Below are 21,944 nucleotides of genomic sequence, written 5' to 3'. Positions count from 1 at the left end.
TTTTCCACTTCATTGACAGTGTTATTTGGCACTGGCATTTGAAAGCATTATTTCATGTTGTGGCAAAGCTGAACTTATTAGGATTATCAATGTGCTGCAACAAAAACTGATTTTAATTAAATGCCACTTTTCCAGTCTCTTTTCTATATAGCCCATGGAACCAATTCTTAAAGAAGCAAGGCGATGGTATGAAAGATAATTTTTCTCATTTTTGCAACACTAATTGACTTTTGGAAAGCACAGGAATGGCACATGTAAGCAAGACAAGGAAGACTCCAAAGTTTGTCTAGAATTACTTTGATTCAAATACATTCAGTCTGAAAATGGACAAACTGTTCAGTAGCCTACTGAATGCAGGTAGCTTATTTAGTGTATTTGGATCTTTTTTTAACATTTTGAACCCACCACCTTGACAGGTATAATACTAGGGCTGCTTGTGATAGCAACAAGAATTAAGCAAAGAAAAAAAACTACCTGCCTTGCTGAAGGATCTGAACATTAAAAACAGTTCTGACTCATTCTTGGATTTGGACACATATTGAGATAAACTGTTATACAGTATCTGGTCAGGTTTTAAGCAGATCTCAGGAAGAGTTCAGTAATTGGTTTTAGTGTTCTGAAAAAAGGGACAACAAAGTCATCCAGGATACCTATTCCTGACCAATATTTCATACTACTTGCCACTCACTGGGAGGATTTTTATGAAGTGTGTATGAGAGGTGGAATTCGGAGCTACCAGCTCTAAAGCAGCTGCTCTGGATTACATGTTGGATTTCAGATATTGATTTCAGATTATTTCATACAGTTGCCTTTACCCATTCAATTTTATCCTTGTCCATCATCTGTACAGCTGCGTTTCAGAGCGAGAGCTTATTTCTCTCCCGGGCTCTGGCTGAAATTTGTTAACAATGCAAGACAGAAATAACTCTTCAGCATTCAATACCATAATCCCCTCCAGGCTCGACAAGGAGCTCAACGACCTCGGCCTTCACCCTGCCTTGTGTAGCTGGATCCTGGACTTCCTGTCAGATCGCTGGCAGGTGGTAAACGTGGACTCCCTCACCTCTGCCCCTCAACACAGGTGCCCCTCAGGCTGTGTACTAAGTCTCCTCCTTTACTCTCTGTATTCCCATGGCTACCTACAGCTCCAATCTTCTAATTAAATTTGCTGATGACACTACACTGATTGGCCTAATCTCAAATAATAATGAGGCAGTCTACATAGAGGAAGTCATCAGCCTGACACAGTGGCGTCAAGAAAACAACCTCTCCCTCAATGTCACAAAAACAAAGGAGCTGGTTGTGGACTACAGGAGGGATGGAAACAGGCATCAATGGATCTGGGGTTGAGAGGGTGAACAGCTTTAAGTTCCTCAGTGTAAACATCACCGAAGATTTCATGTGGTCTGTACATAGCGGCTGTGTGGTGAAAAAGGCACAACAGTGCCTCTTTCACCTCAGACGATTGAATAAGTTTGGTATGGAACCCCAAATTCTAAGAACTTTCTATAGGGGCATGCTTAAGAGCACCCTGACTGACTGCATCACTGCCTGGTATGGGAACTGTAGTTCACTCAGTTGCAGGACTCTGCAGAGAGTGGTGTGGACAGCCCAGCGCATCTGTTGATGTGAACTTCCCACTATTCAGGACACTTACAGAGATAGGTGTTTTTTTTTAAAAAAAAGGCCTAAAGGATCATTGGAGACCCAGGTCACACCAACCACAAACTGTTCCAGCTGCTACGATCCAGGAAATGGTACCGCAGCATAAAAGCCAAGATCAACAGGCTCCAGAACAGCTTCCAGGCCATCAGACTGCTTAATTCATGCTGATGCAACTGTATTTCTATGTTATATTGACTATCATGCTGTACATAATATTTATTATAAATTACTATAATTGCACACTGCACATTTAGATGGAGATGTAAAGATTGTTACTCCTCATATATATGAAGGATATAAGTAATACAGTCAATTCAATTCAATATGTGTGACTTGTATTTCCGAGGGGAAAATGCAATTATTAACTATCTAGGCACAATTAGCTGATACTTGAGAATTTTTATTAAGCAGCATGATTCTGTGGGTAAAAAGTTTCTTCTCGAAATCTTTGACTGGACAGGGTGTATGGAGGACCACAATAGGATGTGCCTATCAAGTAACTAATTTTTGCACAATAAGGACTTTTAGCCCATTGAGTCTCTACTGCCTGCATATTACAGCAATTGAGCTTGTCTCACTTCCCCACCCTCTCCTGACTGTATTTGGCATTCTTCCCTTTCAATTCTTAGTCCATGTAAAAGTCTTTTCTGATTTTTGTTTTCATTCTTTTGCCAATCACCATCACGTCATATCCAAGGTTTTCATTCTGCTGCCAACTGGAACATATTATCCATGCTTTTGATATCCTCCATTATTTTTAAATACATTAGATTCTCTCACAATTTCTTCTGCCCAATGAGACCAATCTCTTATGGTTGTCCACCATAGGTGAAGTTTTTTCCCCCAGGAATAATTTTAGTTATCTCTCTTGCCTAAAGGCTTCTCACTTGTAAAATGTGGTGCCAGAATTGGACACATTCCTCCAACTGTTGCCAAACTAGTGTTTTATAAAGGTGCATCATGATAGTTTTGTCTTTGTACAATATGCCCACTCTTTATCTAACAATCTTGTTTAGCTAGTAGCAGCATTGACAGAAAATGTGATTTTTCTTTTGTTTTAAAACCTATGCTGGGTACAGCTTTTATTTTAAGAAACTGATGCACCATCAATAACTCTTGGAGATGGGAGGTGAACGACAGGCTTTTATTAGCAGCAAGAGACCACCACACAACATCCTGGAGACTGAGGGAGGAGCAGTGCCTCCAATTGCCTTTATACAGGGGTCTGTGGGAGGAGCCACAGGAGCAGTCAGCAGAGGGGCGTGTCCAGACAGGTATATGTAGTTCACCACAGAAACTAGTGTCAATTGTTAAACTGATAAGTGTGGTTGCTGCACTGAAAACACCTCAGAAGGTCATCAGTGCCTTATTAAAGCTCTCTCCATGCCTGTTACATTTGTAATATTGTAATAGAAACCAAGTTTAGAGCAATAATAGTGTTACTTTCACTATTCCAGATAGACGATCTTAAATTAGCAATAGAAACACACAAATGCATTTTTATCTCAGACACTGACAGGATTATTAGAATAGAAAATAGTTTATTAAAATACAGTTTGCAGAAAATTCAAACTACAGCAGTTCAATACAAGCCTTTAAAGGACTATAATAAAATCTGTTACGAGGCTTAAACCTGATCTACTGGCATCTTGTAACATCTACATAGAAAAAAAACATATTAAGGAGCTTTGAATTAACACAATTGAATGCATCAGGCCATACGTTGCCATCTTCGCAGTTCACACAATTTGAATAGAACCAGCAGAACAACACTAAAGACCTGAATGTGCACACTGATCTGTGTCTTTCACCATAATTTCATTTCCATGCATCAGAGATGGCATCATTAAAGTGATGGTCTAGATATGTTACTGAATAGAGTTCATGTGATAAGGTTCACAGACAAGATCTCTACCTTCTAGAAGCCCAAATACCATCAATGGCCACTTTATTAGATAAAGGAGTGGAACCCAGTGTGGTCTTCAGCTGCTGCAGCCCATCCACTTCAAGGTTCGATGCATTGTGCATTCAGAGATGCTCTACAACACACCATTGTTGTAATGCGTGGTTACTGTCATCTTCTTGTCAGCTTGAACCAGTCTGGCTATTCCCCTCTGACTTCTCTCACTACCAAGTTGTTTTCATCCACAGAATGGCAGCACCATGGTAGAATAGCAGTTTGTGTGATGCCATTACAGCTCGGGGTGTTCAGAGTTCAATTCCAGCACTATTCTGTAAGGGGTCTGTACATCCTCCCCATAGAATGGATGGGTTTTTCCCAAGTTCTCCGGTTTCCTCCCACAGTTCAAAAACGTACTGGTTGGTTAAATGGCTATTGTAAATTGTCTTGTGGTTATGATAGGGTTAATTGGCTTTGTTGGGGTTACTAGGGCAGAGTGGCTCTGTGGGCCGGAAGGACCTACTCAGCACTGTATTGCTAAATAAAAATAAAATAAACCGGCACTTACTGGGTGTTTTTCGTTTCTCCGCCATTCTCTGTAAACTCTAGCAATTGTTGTGCATGAAAATCCCAGCTCAGCAGTTTCTGAGATACTCAACCCATCCTGTCTGGCACCAACCGCTTCTTCCACCAGGCCATCAGACTGATTCATTCACGCTGATACAATCGTATTTCTATGCTATATCCACTGTTGTGTTATATATACTATTTATAACAAATGACTATAAATTGCACGTTTAGACAGAGACATAACATAAAGATTTTTACTCCTCATGTATGTGAAGGATGTAAGAAATAAAGTCAATTTAATTCAATTATTCCACGATCAAAGACACATAGATCACATTTCTTCCCCATTCTGATGTTTGGTCCAGCTTAACCATGTCTGCATGTTTTTATGCACTGAGTTGTTGCCACATGATTGGCTGATTAGATACTGGCATTAACAAGCAGGTGTACTTAATAAAGTGGCCATTGGGTGCACTTTGCAGTCTTTATATTTTACAGAATTTGAATAGAACCAGCTGAACAACACTAAAGACCTGAATGTGCACACTGATCTGTGTTTTTCACATAACTTCATTTCCATGCATCAGAGATGGCATCATTAAGTGATGGTCTAGGTATGTTACTGAATAGAGTTCACGTGGTAAGGTTCACAGACAAGATCTCTCTACCTTCTATTAGCCCAAATAGTTACTGCTTGCAGTAACATACTGAAGACCATATCCTCAGTTCAAAGAGCTTTTCTGATGATTAAATACACGAGAGAGCATCTACAGAATTTCTTGTGTTTTTATTAGTCTGTCCAGTCTTAAAACATAAACATGATCTAATGTTGCAGCTCTAAAAAGCCATGCTTGGAGAATTGTGTTCATTTCTGGTCTCCTCACTATAGGAAAGCTGTGGAAGTTTTAGAGAGGGTGCAGAGGAGATTTACCAGGATGTTGCCTGGATTAGAGAGCATGTCTTACAAGGATAGGCTGAACAAGCTGAGGTTTTTCCCTGTGGAGAGGAGGATGAGAGGTGAACTTGTTAGAGACATGACATACAAGATGATAGGAGCCACAGATTGAGTGGACAGCCAGACCCTTTCACCTAGGACGGAAATGGCTAATATGAGAGGGCGTAGCTTTAAGGTGATTGGAGGAAAGTATAGGGGATGTCAGAGTTAGGTTTCTTTACAGAGTGATAGGCGCAGATACATTAGGGACAGTTAAGAGACTTAGATAAACACATGGTGAAAGTAAAATAGAGGGCTGTGTGGGAGGGGAGAGTACAATTGATCTTGGAGTATGTTAAAGGGTCACAATAACATCGTAGGCTGAAGAGCCTGTACTGTTCTACTTGTCATCTATCAAAAAGTTGTTTTATAATTTTTAATCTACAGTTAAAGAACAGTACAGATCTGGGAATATTTTGAGAAGTCAGTCATACAGGATGGAGAAAGCACCTGGCCCATACTGACCAAGATTCCCATCTTACCTGGTCCCATTCACTTGTGTTTGGTCCATATCCTTTTCCTATCCATGTACTTATCCACATACCTTTAAAATGGTACTAATGTACTTGCTTCAATCACTTCATCTGATATATATAGACCACCATCTGGGTAAAATGTTGCCTCTCGGATTCCCACTAACTCTCTCTTTCTACTTATACCCCATAATTTTTATTCCCCAACCCAAGAAAAAAAGAATGTGCATACTGATTCTGTCTATGCCCTTCATGACAACCTTTCTCTCAGTGTCAGCAAAGCAGAAGAGTTGGCCATTGAATTCAGGAAATTGGGTGATGCTGTTTATGTCAATGGTGCTGAGGTTCAGAGGATTCAGAACTTAAAGTTCCTCGGAGTGAACTTCACCAAGAGCCTGTGCAACCATATTAATACCAAGGCTAAGAAAGCTCATCAACACTTCCACTTCCTCAGGAGGCTACAGAAATTTAGCTCGTTCCTTTTGATCCTCACCAATTCTTATCAATGCACCATCTGGATGCATCATGAATTGGCATGCAAGTGCTCTACCTGTAACCATAAGAAATCGGACAGAGTAGTGAAGTGCTCAGTAAATAGTGGAAACCAACTTCCTCTCTATGAACTCTATTTAGACTTCTGCCTCAGTAAAGCAGCCAACATAATCAAAAATTCCACTCTGGCATTCTCCTTTCTCTCCACTCCCATCAGGCATAAGATACAAAAATCTGAAGGCATGTATTCAGCTGGCTCAAGGACAGCTATCCTGCTGTGATAAGATTATTGAAAGGTTCCAAACCTTCCCTGTAATGGCCTTGCACTTTACTGTCTACCTGCACTGCACTTTGTCTATAACTACGATCCTTTATTCTGCATTCTGGTCTCTGTTATTGTACCATCTCAGGATCAGAACCAGAGCTATTATCACCGGCACGTGTCGTGAAATTTGTTAACTTAGCAGCAGCAGTTCAATGCAATACATAATATAGAAGAAAAAAAATACTTTAAATAAATAAGTAAATCAATTACTGCATACGTATATTGAACAGATTAAAAATTGTGCAAAAACAGAAATAATGTATTAAAAAACTGAGGTAGTGTACAAGGGTTCAATGTCCATTTCGGAATCAAATGGCAGAGAGGAAGAAGCTATTCCTGAATCACTGAATGTGTGCCTTCAGGCTTCTGTACCTCCTACCTGATGGTAACAATGAATAAAGGGCATGCCCTGGGTGCTGGAAGTCCTTAGCAATGCACGCTGCCTTTCTGAGATACCGAGCAATGAGCAATGAATTGATCTGTATGAATGGCATTCAAGGCATATGTGGAACAATAAAAAGACAATTTACTAGTTTAATTTATACTGTACCCGTATAAGATCATTCCTCATTCTCTGACACTCAGATGAAAGAAGTCCCAACCTGCTCAACCTCCCTTCAAACTCAGTCCATCAAGTCCTACCACCATTCCTGTAAATCTCCTCTGCACTCTGTCTAGCTTAATGGCATCTTTCCTATTGGAGGGTAACCAAAACTGAACACGATGTTCCAAATGTGGCTTCAACAACATCCCGACTTATATATTCAATGCTTTGACTGATGAAGACCAGCATGCCCAAAGCCGGCTTCTCCACCCTGTCTGCCTGTGATTTCAGGGAAGCATGCACTTGTCCTATCCCATTTCATCTCCAGTGGGATCCCACCACCAAACACATCTTTCCCTCCACCCCACCACTTTCTGCAGGGATTGCTCCCTACGTGACTCCCTTGTCCATTCGTCCCTCCCCACTGATCTCCCTCCTGGCACTTATCCTTGCAAGTGGAACAAGTACTATACCTGCCCCTATACCTCCTCCCTCACTACCATTCAGATAGTAAGGACTACCAAATAGTCCTTCCAGGTGAGATGACCTGGCTTGTGAGTCTGCTGGGGTCATATACTGTGTCCAGTGCTCCCCGTGTGGCCTCCTATGTATCAGTGAGATCCGACGTAGATTGGGAGACCGCTTCGCAGAGCACCTACGCTCCATCTGCCAGAAAAAACCAGGATCTCCTAGTGGTCATCCATTTTAATTTCACTTCCCATTCTGATATGTCAGTCCTTGGCCTCCTCTACTGCTGCAATGAGGCCACAATCAGTTTGGAGGAGCAACAGTTTATATTCTGTCTGGGCAGCCTCTAACCTAATGGCATGAACATTGATTTCTCAGACTTCCAGTAATGCCCTCCCTTCACCATTCCCCATTCTCATTTCCCTCTCACCTTATCTCCTTGCCTGCCCATCACCTTCCTCTGGTGTTCCTCCCCCTTTTCTTTCTTCCATGGCCTTCTGTCCTCTCCTATCAGATCCCCCCTTCTCCAGCCCTGTATTTTTTTCACCAATCAATTTCCCAGCTCTTTATTTCACACCTCCCCCTCCCGGTTTCACCTATCACCTTGTGTTTCTTCCTCTCCTCCCCCCCATCTTCTAACTTTGACTCCTCATCTTTATTTCTTCAGTCCTGATAAAGGGTCTCGGCCCAAAACATCGACCGTTTACTATTTTCTGTAGATGCTGACTGGCCTGCTGAGTTCCTCCAGCATTTTGTGTGTGTTGCATGCAGTTGTCCTCCTAAGTTTGTAAGGAAATAGTGAGTATGAACTTAAAATTTCAGATGAATATGTAAACAAAGTTTATAATTCGAGTGCAATGTGTTAAAATGTATGCCATAATCACAAATGATTATCTCAGCAATCAAACAACTTGAACACTAAGGGAATTGATCAATAAGTTATTTTGAAAAGTCAGAAAATAATCAGAATCATTATTCGAATTATTGATTTAATGCTCACTCTTAAATTTTGATCGTATGACATGTCAGAAATGTTGGTCTCCAGGAAATCTAATGTGAAGCAAAAGTGAAAATGAATTAATGAGAATCTGAAAAGGAAGGGAACAAAAGATAATTCTGTTTCTGAAGTGTGAATCGCCTTAAAGCTCTCCAGCAGAAACATTAATATTCTGAATGGAAGTAAATGGAATTTAGTTCAAAGCTTTATCTTCATACTGTCTACATGAGAACATTGGCGTTCACCGAGGGGATACGTAAGAAGTTTGCATGTTCTCCCTGTGATGTCCGGGTGCTCCGGTTTTCTCCTGCATTCCAAAGATGCAGGTTAATTGGTCACATGGGTGGAAGTCCAAGTAAATTTATTATCAAAGTACAGTTACGTCATCATATACAACTATGCAATTCATTTTCTTGCAGGCATACCCAATAATTCCAAGAAACACAATACAATCAGTGGAAGAACACATCCATCAGCACAGACGAACACCATTGTGCAAAGGACACCAAACAGTGCAAATATGAAAGAGAAAAAACATCAGCAATAAATATTGAGAACACGAGATGAAGAGTCCTTGAAAGTGAGTCCATAGGTTGTGGGAATGGTTCAGTGAATCTTGAATGTAATTGAGCGGCCTAGGCTTGTTGGGCCATAAGAGCCTGTTACTGTGCTGTATGTATCTTTAAATATTTAAATGTAGGGCAATATCAAGGAATGAGGTGGCACAAAATTCAAAACAACAGCAAGCCATGACATTCTGAATGAGAACTGGCAAACAATGGCAAATAAAGGCCAGGTCAAGTCAAGTCAAGTCACTTTTATTGTCATTTCGACCATAACTGCTGGTACAGTGTGTAGTAAAAATGAGACAACGTTTTTCAGGACCATGGTGTTACATGACACAGTACAAAAAAATAGACTGAACTACGTAATGAAATAACAACACAGAGAAAGCTACACTAGACTACAGACCTACACAGGACTGCATAAAGTGCACAAAAAAAGTGCAGGCATTTACAATAAATAATAAACAGGACAGTAGGGCAAGGTGTCAGTCCAGGCTTCGGGTATTGAGGAGTCTGATAGCTTGGGGGAAGAAACTGTTACATAGTCTGGTCGTGAGAGCCCGAATGCTTCGGAGCCTTTTCCCAGACGGCAGGAGGGAGAAGAGATTGTATGAGGGGTGCATGGGGTCCTTCATAATGCTGTTTCCTTTGCGGATGCAGCGTGTAGTGTAAATGTCCGTGATGGCTGGAAGAGAGACCCTGATGATCTTTTCAGCTGACCTCACTATCCGCTGCAGGGTCTTGCAATCCGAGATGGTGGAATTTCCGAACCAGGCAGTGATGCAGCTGCTCAGGATGCTCTCAATACAACCCCTGTGGAATGTGATGAGGATAGTGGGTGGAAGATGGACTTTCCTCAGCCTTCGCAAAAAGTAGAGACGCTGCTGGGCTTTCTTTTCTATGGAGCTGGTGTTGAGGGACCAGGTGAGATTCTCCCCCAGGTGAACACCAAGAAATTTGGTGCTCTTTACGATCTCTACCGAGGAGCCGTCGATGTTCAGTGACGTTCTTTCTGCATCCATAAAATCAAAGGCTCCAGCTGAAAATCTTGACTATTCTACCTTTTCTCATTTCACTCACTGAACACTGAATGGATTCCACAACCTACGATTTCAATTTCAAGGACTCTACAACTCATGTCCTCAGTATTATTTATCTGCTTGTTTATCTATTGTTACTGTTATTTGTTTCATTTGCACAGTTTGTCATCTTTTACACATTGGTTCTTTATCAGGTTTTGTGTGTGATTTTTCATTGATTCTATTACATGTCTTTGTTCTGCAAATGCCTGCAAGAAAATGAATCTCAGGGCAATACATGGTGACATACACAGTTTGATAATAAATTTACTTTGAACTTTACTAATGCTGACAAACTTTGTGAGCATTTCCTGTTTTTAAGTAAAGCACTGGGCTATGAACCCCACTCTGAGCTGTAAACTGAGTCATCACAGTTACTGGCTCATGATGCAATTTATTTCTGACTACACTGGTGGTTAGTGAGAACAACGGCTGCAGACCTGTAATCAAATCTGAGGTGTCATCAATGAGGTGGAAAGGGCAGAAATAAGTGGAGGTAATAAATTCTGTGAAGCACAGTCACCAACTGTATTTCTGACACCTGGACAGACTTGGTCTCCACCTTATCACAGAGAATTGCTCTTTCCACCCCTCCTCCTTCTCTACATCATAAAACATGCTTATTTACTTGCATTCTAACTGCCTGCATCACCATCTGGTGTGGGGGCCACTGCCCATGATCTGGTATGGGGGGCATCATCATCTGGGGGGCACTGCCCTGGATTTTGAATGGGGGGTGCATCACTATCTGGTGTGGGGGGGCACTGCTCAGGATCAAAATAAACTGTAGAAAGTCGTAAACTCAGTCAGCTCCATCATGAGCACTAGCCTCCCCAGCATCCAGGACATCTTCAATGAGAGATGCCTTAAAAAGAAGTCATCCATCGTTAAGGGCTGCCATCACCCAGCCTTATTCTCATTGCTACCATCAGGGAGGAGGTACAGAAGTCTAAAGGCACACAGGCAATGGTTCACAAACAGCTTCTTCCCCTCTGCCATCCGATTTCTGAATGGACATTGAACCCATGAACACTACCTCACTACTTTTTCCTTTTCTTCTCTCGTTTTGCACTACTTACTTAACTTAACTTTTTAAATATACATATATTTCTTACAATAAGTTAGTTTTTATTATCATGTATTGCAATGTACTGCTGCAAAGTTAGCAAATTTCACAACATATGCCAGTGATATTAAACCTCATTCTAATAAAGAACATTTGACCTGAAATATTAATTCTTTCTGTCTCTTCAGATTCTGCCTAGCCTCTTGTTTTTATTTCAGATTTCCATATCCTACATTATTTTTTGCTTTTCACTTGCTGTACAGTAAATTCACCTTGACATCTGGAGATCTTCCAGAATTTTCTGACTGTGCTTAGTGGATAGGTGACTGAACAGATGTGGGATCTTAGGGCAGCATCAGTCTAGATGATTTTTGCATGGCTTGCACTCTGATATTTCAAATCTAAATTGTCCATTATGTTAGAATCTCAATGAGCACAATGCAACAAACAATCTGCTGGAGGAAGTCAGCAGGTCGATCAGCATCTGTGGTGGGGGAGGGTGAAGGAATTGTCAACACACTGGGTCAAAACCCTGCATCGGAACTAAAAGTAGAGGAGGGTGAGGGTGGAGGTAGTCAGAATAAAGTGGAGTGCGTGAATGGTATCTGCATTTCCAAAACGTACAGGTTGTCTGACCAATCCCTTGGTTGCATCATCAGCGTTAAATCTACTTCCCCATTTTTAATGGATATTATAACCCTGTTACTAGAAAATGCACCAATTAAAATTAATCCCACAATTCACAAAATGATGCGAGAAATTAAAAAAAATAAAAGCTGAAACTGCTGTAAATACTTAGCAGCATCTGTAAGTAAACAGTTGATATTCTACATTGATGATAGTTCTGATGCAACCTGAAATATTAATTATCTTCTGTCTCCTCATATGCTGCCTCACTATAAAAGTAATGTTGGCATTTTTGTTTTCATGCCAGATTTCAAATTTTTGTTGTAGCATTTACAGAAAGCGAGACACTTCAAAATGTGCACTTGTTATCACGGATACCAAGCCATGAATTATATGTGACTGCTAGTCTTAATGGAAATAATCAACTACGCTCATATAGAGATCTTGTAAGCTCAATAGGAGATAACTCCACCTTATCGGTCAAATAAGCAGCATGTAGAGGCATGGTACCAGCTCTAAGCAAGCACTCACTGGCATAGATATTAAAATAATAGACTTCTGCCCGGGCCAGTGAATTTTTAGGTGTGGAAGCTTTTGCCAGAATATCACAATGGCAGCTATGGAATTAAAATCTATTTTATAGGAATTTAAAAGCTGATTATCAGCAACGACAACCAAGAAACCACCATCTGACATTTAGGAAAAAATCTTTTTGTTTGGCTTGTAGTTGGCTTTTTAACGGCCTGTTAGGCCACACAGTTCAAGAGTCAGTAAGGGAATGACATATAAAAGCTGGCCTATACAGGGACATCCAGATCCTCACAAGGTGAGAGTTTTTGCACGTTTCCTGCTCCAATTCCATTAAAGCAATATATTCTCAAAATCAAGAGCAATGCAAGGTTGTTCAAAGAATTCCTCTCAAAATCCTGTCTCTGGTCGTTTCTAGCCTCAATTCAAATCTGATTTGTAATGGAATCTGATTAATGCCTAATTTGTAGCAGACCCAGATGATGTAATGTTGTATAATAAAATTAAATTTCCCTTTTTTTTGTCACATGTACACGGAAACCTGCAGCGGTATGCATCGTTTGCGTCAAGTCAAATCAGTGAGGGTTGTGCTGAGCAGTGCGCAAGTGTCACCACGCTTCTGCCGCCAATGTAGCATGTCTGCACCACGTTAACTTCAACCATACATCTTTGCAATGTGGCAGGAAACCAGAGCACTTGCAGAAGAACCACATGATCATGGGAAGAATGTACAAACTCCTTACAGACAGCGATGGGAATCAAACCCAGATCTTACTGCTGGTGTGTAAAGCATTGCACTAACTGCTATGCCACCATGCTGTTCCACTAAGTAACTGCATGCAACCCAGGCCTTTGTTGTATCTGGGTCAAATGTATTAAGCCAAATAAAATATCCCTAAGTAAACTAAAGTTTCTAAAATAAACTTAGGATCTTAATCTTATTCTAAAAATCCTTTCAAGTGCAGAACAAAAACAACTTTAATAATTAGTTTACATTTATTTTTATATGGAGCAGTCCTTTTGATCTGATAACATCTTGTAAACATGATAAAGTTATAAGAGCTGATATCTTTAGCTATTATTCATGTATATTTATGCATTTAAATAAATAGCTAAAGATACTAAATAATATTTTTTATTTCCGTAAGTGCAGAAATGAGGTGTTTTGAGCTTTGAAGTTAAAAGCTAACTAGCATTCAATTAATTAGAAAAGGTTGGAATAATGTCAACTGGTTCTGTGAGTATAATTCACAATGAAACTCAAGAACAATAACCCGCTTTCTAAGTGTCATTTTGTCACTGGCAGGCTGTAAATCCACCTTTTGAAAACAGAACAGATGGCTATTTCAAGCAGTGGGTAAAGTAATTTTGTATAGGGAAGGCAGAGACAGTGAAATCTATGTTTCAAGTAGAAATAAATTCTTCCACAAGCTTGAATGTGTACCTTAGCAATCACAAGATGAAAGCTAGTGAGAATCATTTTTAATGGCATGCTATCAATCACAACAAATGCCATTCTCCTCCTTTGAGAATTCCACTTTTCGTGCAATGAGCAAGTTGTGCTGTAGAAAGATATGACTTTAAAGGCCTAGACCTTTTTTGCTTTATTGTGAAAGAAATAACTTTTTCTAAATACCTCAAGACTCAAGCCACCAAAAAATTGCTCAAAAGTTCAAATGATACTTTGTCTGCCCAGAAAGCTCACACATTACTGATTTCAAAACCTTATTATTTAGATTTCCTTCAAGGAATATTCTGACATGTTAACAGGCTCATCGAAGGAAATTTGAAACTACAGGCCGAGAAAGTCCTCCTCTGCTAATTTGCGAAGATTAGGCATAACATCTAAAATTCTGACAAACTTCTATATACGTGTGGTGAAGAGTATATTCACTGGTTGCATCAAGCCCTGATATGGAAATACTAATTCCCTTGAACAGCAAATCCCACAAAAAGTAATGGATACAGCCCAGTCCATTATGGGTAAAGCCCTTCTCACCATGGAGTACACCTACATGGAGCAGTGTCACAGGAAAGCAGCATCTATCATCAAGGACCCCACCACCAAGGCCATACTTTCTTCTTGCTGCTGCCATCAGGAATCAGCTACAAGAGCCTCAGGACTCACAGACCAGGTTTAGGACCAGTTATTACCCCTCAACCATCAGACTCTTGAACCACCGGGGATAACATCACCCAACTTCATTCACCACAACAGTGAACTGTTCCCACAACCTATGGATTCACTTTCAAGGACTCTTCCTTCATCTCATGTTCTGAATAGTTATTGCTTATTTATTATTATTATATCTTTTTTTTCTCTTTTGTTATTTGCACAGCTTGATGCCTTTTACACATTGATTCTATTATGGTTCTTGGATTTACTGAGTATGCCTGCAAGAAAACAAATCTCAGAGTTTGTATATGGTGATATATATATATACTTTGCTAATAAATCATTGAAATTTGAAATAATCTCACTAGATGTAGTATGAGGGTGATAGTGATAGACTCAAGTTCAAAGTTCAAAGTAAATTTATTATCAAAGTACGTATATGTTACCATATACTACCTTGAGATTTGTTTTCTTGTAGGTATTTACGGGAAAAATGAAATACAATAGAATTCTACCAAACTATACATAAACACACAAAGACTGACATGCAATGAGCAAAAGAAAACAAACTGAGTGAACAAAAAATACTGAGAATACGAGCTGTTAAGCATCTTTGAAGGTGATTCTGTAGGTCATAGAATCAGTGTAGAGTAGTGGTGAGTGAAGTTATCCATGCTGGTTCAGGAGCCTGAAGGTTGAAGGGTAATAACTATTCCTGAATCTGGTAGTGTGGGACCAAAGGCTCCTGTACCTTCTGCCCACTGGTGGTAGCAAGGTGATGATGGTGATCTTTGATGGTTGCTGCCTTCTTGTGGCAGTGCTCCATGTAAATGTACTCAAGGAAGTCCACTATGCTCCCTGTTGCTGGTTGCTGTGTAGTATTTATATGTTAATGCAAGAAAATATATGGGGAGGATATAGCACTATGACTTCAGCACATTGAAGACAGGGTTCATCTATGGTGCACTCATAGCCGAATCTGGAAATAACTATTCAAAATGCTGTAACCCCTCAATATTTACCGTCAATAGCCGCTTGAACTGTTATTAATCAATTCCCTAAAGACTAATTTGAAAAAAAAGATAGTTTTTCAGGGCACAAAGTATTGTTCCAGTTTATATCATTTTACTGTTTATCTTAGAGAATGAACAAGCAGCAGATTAAATGCTTTTCACTGACTCTTTTACTATATCTGCTGCTTATTAACGTTGGATGATATATGGAGGTTCAACATTGTTGCTACCACTATCTGAATTATGGAGCTTTATTTTCACTGCACTTGAGTTTGCAGCAGCAGGTTCTCTGTCAGTACTAAGGATGGGTAAGCTGAAGTTCTGCATCAGTACCCAAAATAAGAACACAAAGTGTCAGCGTAGGCTTTAATGATCAGACAGGCAGTCCCTTACACTAATTAAAATGCAAATAGCGGTGCAATAGGCTGCAGGAGATTTTTTAATTGTAACTTTATATTCTAAATTCTTAAATCAATGTCTAACAACCAATTGGTTTCATTACAAAAGATAAGAGTCTTCTATAGTGCAATATTAAGTACGCATTTTCTTGTTTATTATTCTATTATTTGAATAAGTAGAGCATTGTACCACTAAATTATAAAAATAACAAACAGCAGAGATTAGATATAACTGTTTCTAGCAGATGATGTCTAATAAATGTATTACATTACTCAGTCCACTTTCTTCACATTTAATAGAGGGTGAACAAATGTAACAGCAATACAGTTGTGATTTATTTATTCGTTTCATTTATAGTAGTTTTTTAAAAAGTTTTTTTAATTGAGCTACAGCATGGAGTAGGCTCTTTTGAACTTTCAAGCCACTCCACCCAGCAATTCCCCCTATTTAATCCTAGCCTAATTGCAGGACAATTTACAATGACTAATTAACCTATTAACTAGTACGTCTTTGGACTGTGGGAGAAAACTGGAACACCCGGCTGAAATTCACATACAACTCCATACAGTCAGCAATGGGAATTGAAGCCAGGTCGCCTGTATTGTAAAGTGTTGTGCTACTGTGCCATAACAATTTCTAGCCAAATCAATTTTAATATTTAAGGATTTTTGCACAAAAAAAGCTCATATTCACACAAAAGTCTCTATGCCAGTGCTCACCTGGCAAACTGTTGACAGAAGAAAGTGAATTTTAAAAATACTGTAACATGTCTGCTATTTGATTTCACCGGTAGGAAATCTTGGAATGTGCATTCAATGGCCAGTTTATTAGGTACCCCCTGTACCTTATAAAATTGCCACTGAGTGTACGTTCATGGTCTTCTGCTGCTGTAGGCCATCTACTTCTAAGTTCGATGTGTTGTGCATTCAGAGATGCTCTTCTGCACACCACTGTTGTAACATGTGGTTATTTCAGTTACTGTCATCCTTCTATCAGCTTGAACCAGACTGCCAATCTTCCCTCACCTCTCAAGACATTTTCACCTACAGAACTGCTGCTCACTGGATGTTTTTTTTTTTCTGTAACGTCTAGAGACTATCGTGCATAAAAATCCTGGGAGACCAGCAGTTTCTAAGTTCCCAAAACAACACTTCTCTCATCAACAATCATTCCACGGGCCGTCATTTAGATCACATTTTTTTCCCATTCTGATGTTTGGTCTAAACAACAACTGAACCTCTTGACCATGACAGCATGCTTTTATGCATTGAGTTGCTACCACATGATTGGCTGGTTAGATATTTGCATTAACAAGCAGATGTACAGGTGGTCACTGAATATAAGAGGATACTAATAATTATTACACACAGGCTCATGCCTATAACAGAAAACAACCACTATGAAATTTATTTTAAAATACCATGTAAATGATTTAGGGCCAGAAGCCAGTGGCAGGCTCTTTATAGTAAATGCAATTTATTTAGAATGAGAACTGAATAAGGAGTCTATTTCAAATGTTTGTTTAAATTTACTTCTAAATAAGCAGTCACCATTCAAATTATGAAATGCAGATAAGCTAGCTAAGGTAGAATTGTGTCTGAAATAATTTATTAAGCACTAGATACCCTAGAGGCAGAGGATCAACTTCCTATTGAAACTGTGTAAAAATGAGCCTTTGTGGTAAATCTTGGGGATAAGGGTTGGGAAAGCAGAGTGGAGGGGAGAGGGGCCTACCATTCTTGCTTTGAACTACTACATAAAGTGTCATGTTGCAAAAAGATACTAAATTTGTGTCAGCTTGACCCGTTGAGAACACACATCATCTAGGCCAATAACGGAGCAGCTTTGGTAGCTGTTACGACAAAATCTGCAGCCTGGAATGCCCCGTCGACTATGCCTTTTGGAAGCTACTGGTGAGCATGCAGTTACTGTGGGCAAACGGAATATGTCATAATTAATGAGGACCATGTTAACAATAACTATATGGTGGTGAGCAAGCAACAACATTCACAATCAACTAAAACAGGAGTTGCATTAAGTTCTTAAGCATTTATCAGTTGGTGAAAGAAGTCACTAATTGACACTTGTCAGTAAGTAGGATAGTGAATGGGAAGGACAGTTAAAACACTATCAACAGTCAGAATGATTGACAAACAGGCTTAAGATGATAGATAAAATACAATGAAGAAAGTAGTATTTACATGGTTATTAAGAAATACCTCTTCGATTCATTGATTTTACATGCTGTTTATCCACCGATGCAGGTGATGGTGATGGCAGTGATCTATTGGAAATGCTCCCACGACTAAATAAGTGCACATTACCAGCAGCACGTGTGCGAGGTGCTTCAGGGTGACACATAGTCAAGCTAGGTTTTTGGTCCGATGTTGCACGGTTGTACATAAAGTGCTTTTCATCCAGTGTTTCTAACTGATATTCACAAAAATTGACCAGCGCCTCAACTTGTTCTCGAAGTGGTGGGGTCTTGTACCTCCTCTGTGCCATGTGGAAGATGGCCTCCATGAACGCTTGTAAGCACATACCTTGCAAAACAACAAAACTAAATGTAGTACCAATACATATTCATTTTCAGTAATTGGTTGCAAATTATTTGTTAGTTGTTTGATAAGATTTCACATAGAAATCAAATCTTGGGATAACAATTAAAAATTTAAATGGCATGCTGCAAGATTTGCACAATGTGTTTTGTGAGAAAAACAGTGCTCAATGTGAACATTTATTACATTTGTTCATGGACAAAATAAACCTTTTGATTAGCAAAATTAGAAGAGGAACATACAAAACAGTCCTGGACTATTAAGCACATGCCTTGCCCACCTTGACCTCCAAAACTATATGTAGCCAACTGAAAAAAACATTTGATTGGGTGGTGTAATTATAACTAAAACATTAAAAAGTTCATACCAGCACTTAACTTATTTCCTTGAAAAATCACTCTGCACAATTTCCAGCTTTGAAATTCACACTGCATACAGCCTGCTTCTACTTTTCTCCATGATCCACGTTGTTCTCCCTAGTGGACCCATTGTTTCAGACTGCTTTAACCCCACAGAACCAATTTCTTCCTTTGGTTCTTTTGTATCTCTTCTTGTTCAGTCCCTTCCCATCTCCTCCTGTGACCACTGATGCCCTCTGCCATTTTGACAGTTTCCAGTTTCTTGGTCCCATCTGTATCATTATGGACTTTCAATCCCTCTATAACTCTATTCTATATCAGCATAGTCTTGGATTTTTCTCTTCTTTGAATAGAGGCTAAACAGCCTCCCTCAATCATTATGCCAACTTGACTTGGCTCATTCTTATATTATACAAGATCTCCAACTCCAACTTTCTCCAAGGGTATGGCCATGTTTTATTAACCTGACCCAAAACATCAGTCAGTTTTCTCCCCAGTGATGCTGCTTGACCTGATAAATGCTTCCATCATTTTCTGACTTTATTACAGATTTCCAGCATCTGTAGTGTTTTGCTTCAGGCACAATTACTTAGCTGTTCTCGCAAGAAGAAGGAATGCTGATAAATCTATTGTCACTATATAAGTACAATGGCTTAGGTATTTTGGTGAAAATAATGGTAGACCTATTAGTAACCTAAACCAATGCCTTTGAATGGAAAATCCTACAAAAAGTAGTGGATGCAGGTAAAGCTCTCTCCACCATTGAGCACATCTACATGGAGCGCTGTTGTAGGAAAGCAGCATCCATCATCAAGGACCCCCATCACTCAGGCCATGCTCTCTTCTCATTGCATCCTTCAGGAAGAAGGTACAGGGGCCTCTGAACTCACACCACCAGGTTTGGGAAGTTATTAACCCTCAACCATCAGGCTCTTAAACCAGAGGGGATAACCACACTCAATTTCACTCGCCCATCACTGAGATGTTCCCATAACCTATGGACTCACTTTCAAGGACTCTTCATCTCATGTTCTTGATGGCTTTTGCTTGTTCGGTTGTTTAATTAATTAATTAATCAATCAATCAATCAATAAATAATAACAATTGTTATTATTTTGTATTTGCATAGTTTGTTGTCTTTTGTACATTGGTTGTTTGTCTTTGGTGCAGTCTTTCAATGATTCTTTTGTGTTTCTTGATTTATTGTGATAGCTGCAGGAAAACAAATCTTAAGGTTGTATATGGTCTCACCCACATACACACACATTTTATATATATATATATACACTTTGATAATAAATTTACTTTGAACCTAGTATGCAATGTTATTAAAAATTAAGTGGGGAACAACTTTTGATGATATGTGTGAAATTAAGCTAAGAAATCAGGAAGTTATTGCTCGAGTTTCCTCACTATTTGGAATGTCACTGAAGTATTCTAATTAATTAATTAATTAATTTGAAAAATTTAATTATTTGGAGATACATCATAATAACTGGCCCTTCTGGCCTAACGAGCCCATGCCACCCAAATGACCAATTAACTCACTAACCTGTATACCTTTGGGACGTGGGAGGAAATTGGGGCACCTTGAGGAAACCCATGTGCTCATGGAGAGAACATACAAACTCTATACAGTCAGCATTGGGAATTGAACCTGTTCACTGGCGCTGTAGAGCATTATGCTAACCACACTACCGTGCCAACCCAATCTTCACTAGACAGAGTGAAGACTTAAGATATTAAATAGGACTATAAAAGTTAGGGTGAAATTTTAGCAGTGTAGTATTAAATTCTGCCAAATAGTGTCTTTCACAAAAATTTACTTTGACACTTATGGTCCTCTTTCCTTCAAATTTTAATTATCAGGATGAGCAGCAAAAGCTAATAGCCTACTGTGATTTCCGTGAAGGCTTCAGTGGGGCCTGGTCCTGTTGGGAGCATGCATTTCAACTCTTGATTCTAGGTGTAAACTATCCTAGCAGTGTTTCAAACCTTTTTCATGATTTCATGATTTATTTTTGTTGGGAATCTGGGTGTTAGAGTGTTAAATGTACCTATTTTTCACTCATCTTTGGCTGCTGGGCAGCAATTATTTCCCATTCCTCATTACCGTTGAGAAGGAGATATTGAGCTGCCTTCCTAAACCATGCAGATACTCCCAAGTGCTTGGCTAGGAAGCTCCTGGACAAGGTCCCCTCCATGGACACAAGAGATTTTGCAGAAGCTGGAAATCTTGAATAACACACACAAAGTGCTGGAGGAATTCAGGCAGCATCTATGGAGCTAAATGAACAGTCGACAGTCTGGGCTGAGACCCTTTGTCAACTTTGGAAAGGAAGGGAGCGGAATCCAGAATAAGAAGGTGTACAAGCTGGCAAGTGATCATTGTGACCAGGTGAGTGGGTGGCAGAAGATGGATGAAGTAATACATTGGGAGGTGATAGGTAGAAGAGGCAAATGGTTAAGGAAGAAGGAACTGGATATAGAAGACAGTGGACTATGTTGGAAAGGAAAGGAGAAGGGGCACCAGAGTGAGCTGATGGGAAAGTGAGGAGAAAGTGGGTGAAAGCACATACCACCAAAGTTGACTTCTATCCTGCTGTTATCAGACTCCTGAACAGACCTCGTGCACGATAAATAGACTCACAATCTAATTCATTATAATTGTGCACTTTATTGTTTACCTGCACTGGATTTTCTCTGTAGCTTTTACACTTTATCCTACATTGTTATACTTGGAAAATTTCTACAACAGTATTGTAACTGTTCTAGAAAATCTTAGTAAATGGCAAAGCTTATTCAGGGCACAGGTTTTCAGTATTGCAGCTGGGATATTACATAGTCCCATGGCTTTTGTCGTATTCAGTGCTCTTTAGTGCAATTTAGTGCAGTCCAATTTCTAGGCATTAGTATCTCGAGGAGTCTTTAGTCTGATTAGACTGAGTTAAGTATTGTATGTAATTAGTTTTGCTACAACAAGTGTATAGGACATTGGAAAAAAGTTGAATTTCCCCTTGGGGATGAATAAAGTATCTATCTATCTATCTATCTATCTATCTAGTTAAGGAAATGCCCACATTTGACATATTTTCCCACAAGCCTCAGAATCTCTACAAAGGGCCAGTGCTGAAGATTTCTAATCATGGTAATTTCAATGCAAAAGCCTATGGAATTCAATTTAATTCAATTCAATTCAAATTTA

At 39.5% G+C, this 21,944-nt stretch overlaps 1 protein-coding gene across 2 annotated transcripts in view; it reads right to left on the bottom strand.

Moving 5' to 3' along the window:
• ttll11 (tubulin tyrosine ligase-like family, member 11) overlaps positions 1–21,944 on the bottom strand; it is a 217,087-nt gene that overhangs the window by 27,435 nt on the left and 167,708 nt on the right. The window contains exons 9-10 of one of the 2 annotated variants that reach the window (XM_073052656.1): positions 18,042–18,365; positions 13,187–17,750 (exon numbers count right to left, since the gene is read on the bottom strand). In XM_073052656.1, coding sequence (XP_072908757.1) covers positions 17,605–17,750; positions 18,042–18,365 — 470 coding nt within the window. In that variant the 3' untranslated portion in view covers positions 13,187–17,604. Of the gene's footprint in view, positions 1–13,186; positions 17,751–18,041; positions 18,366–21,944 lie in introns of those variants that run through there. The other variant, XM_073052655.1, reaches the window with a different exon arrangement.

The sequence above is a fragment of the Hemitrygon akajei genome, chromosome 7, assembly GCF_048418815.1.
Source record: "Hemitrygon akajei chromosome 7, sHemAka1.3, whole genome shotgun sequence".
Classification (NCBI taxonomy): Eukaryota; Metazoa; Chordata; class Chondrichthyes; order Myliobatiformes; family Dasyatidae; genus Hemitrygon; species Hemitrygon akajei.
This window is presented reverse-complemented; position numbering and strand designations above follow the sequence as displayed.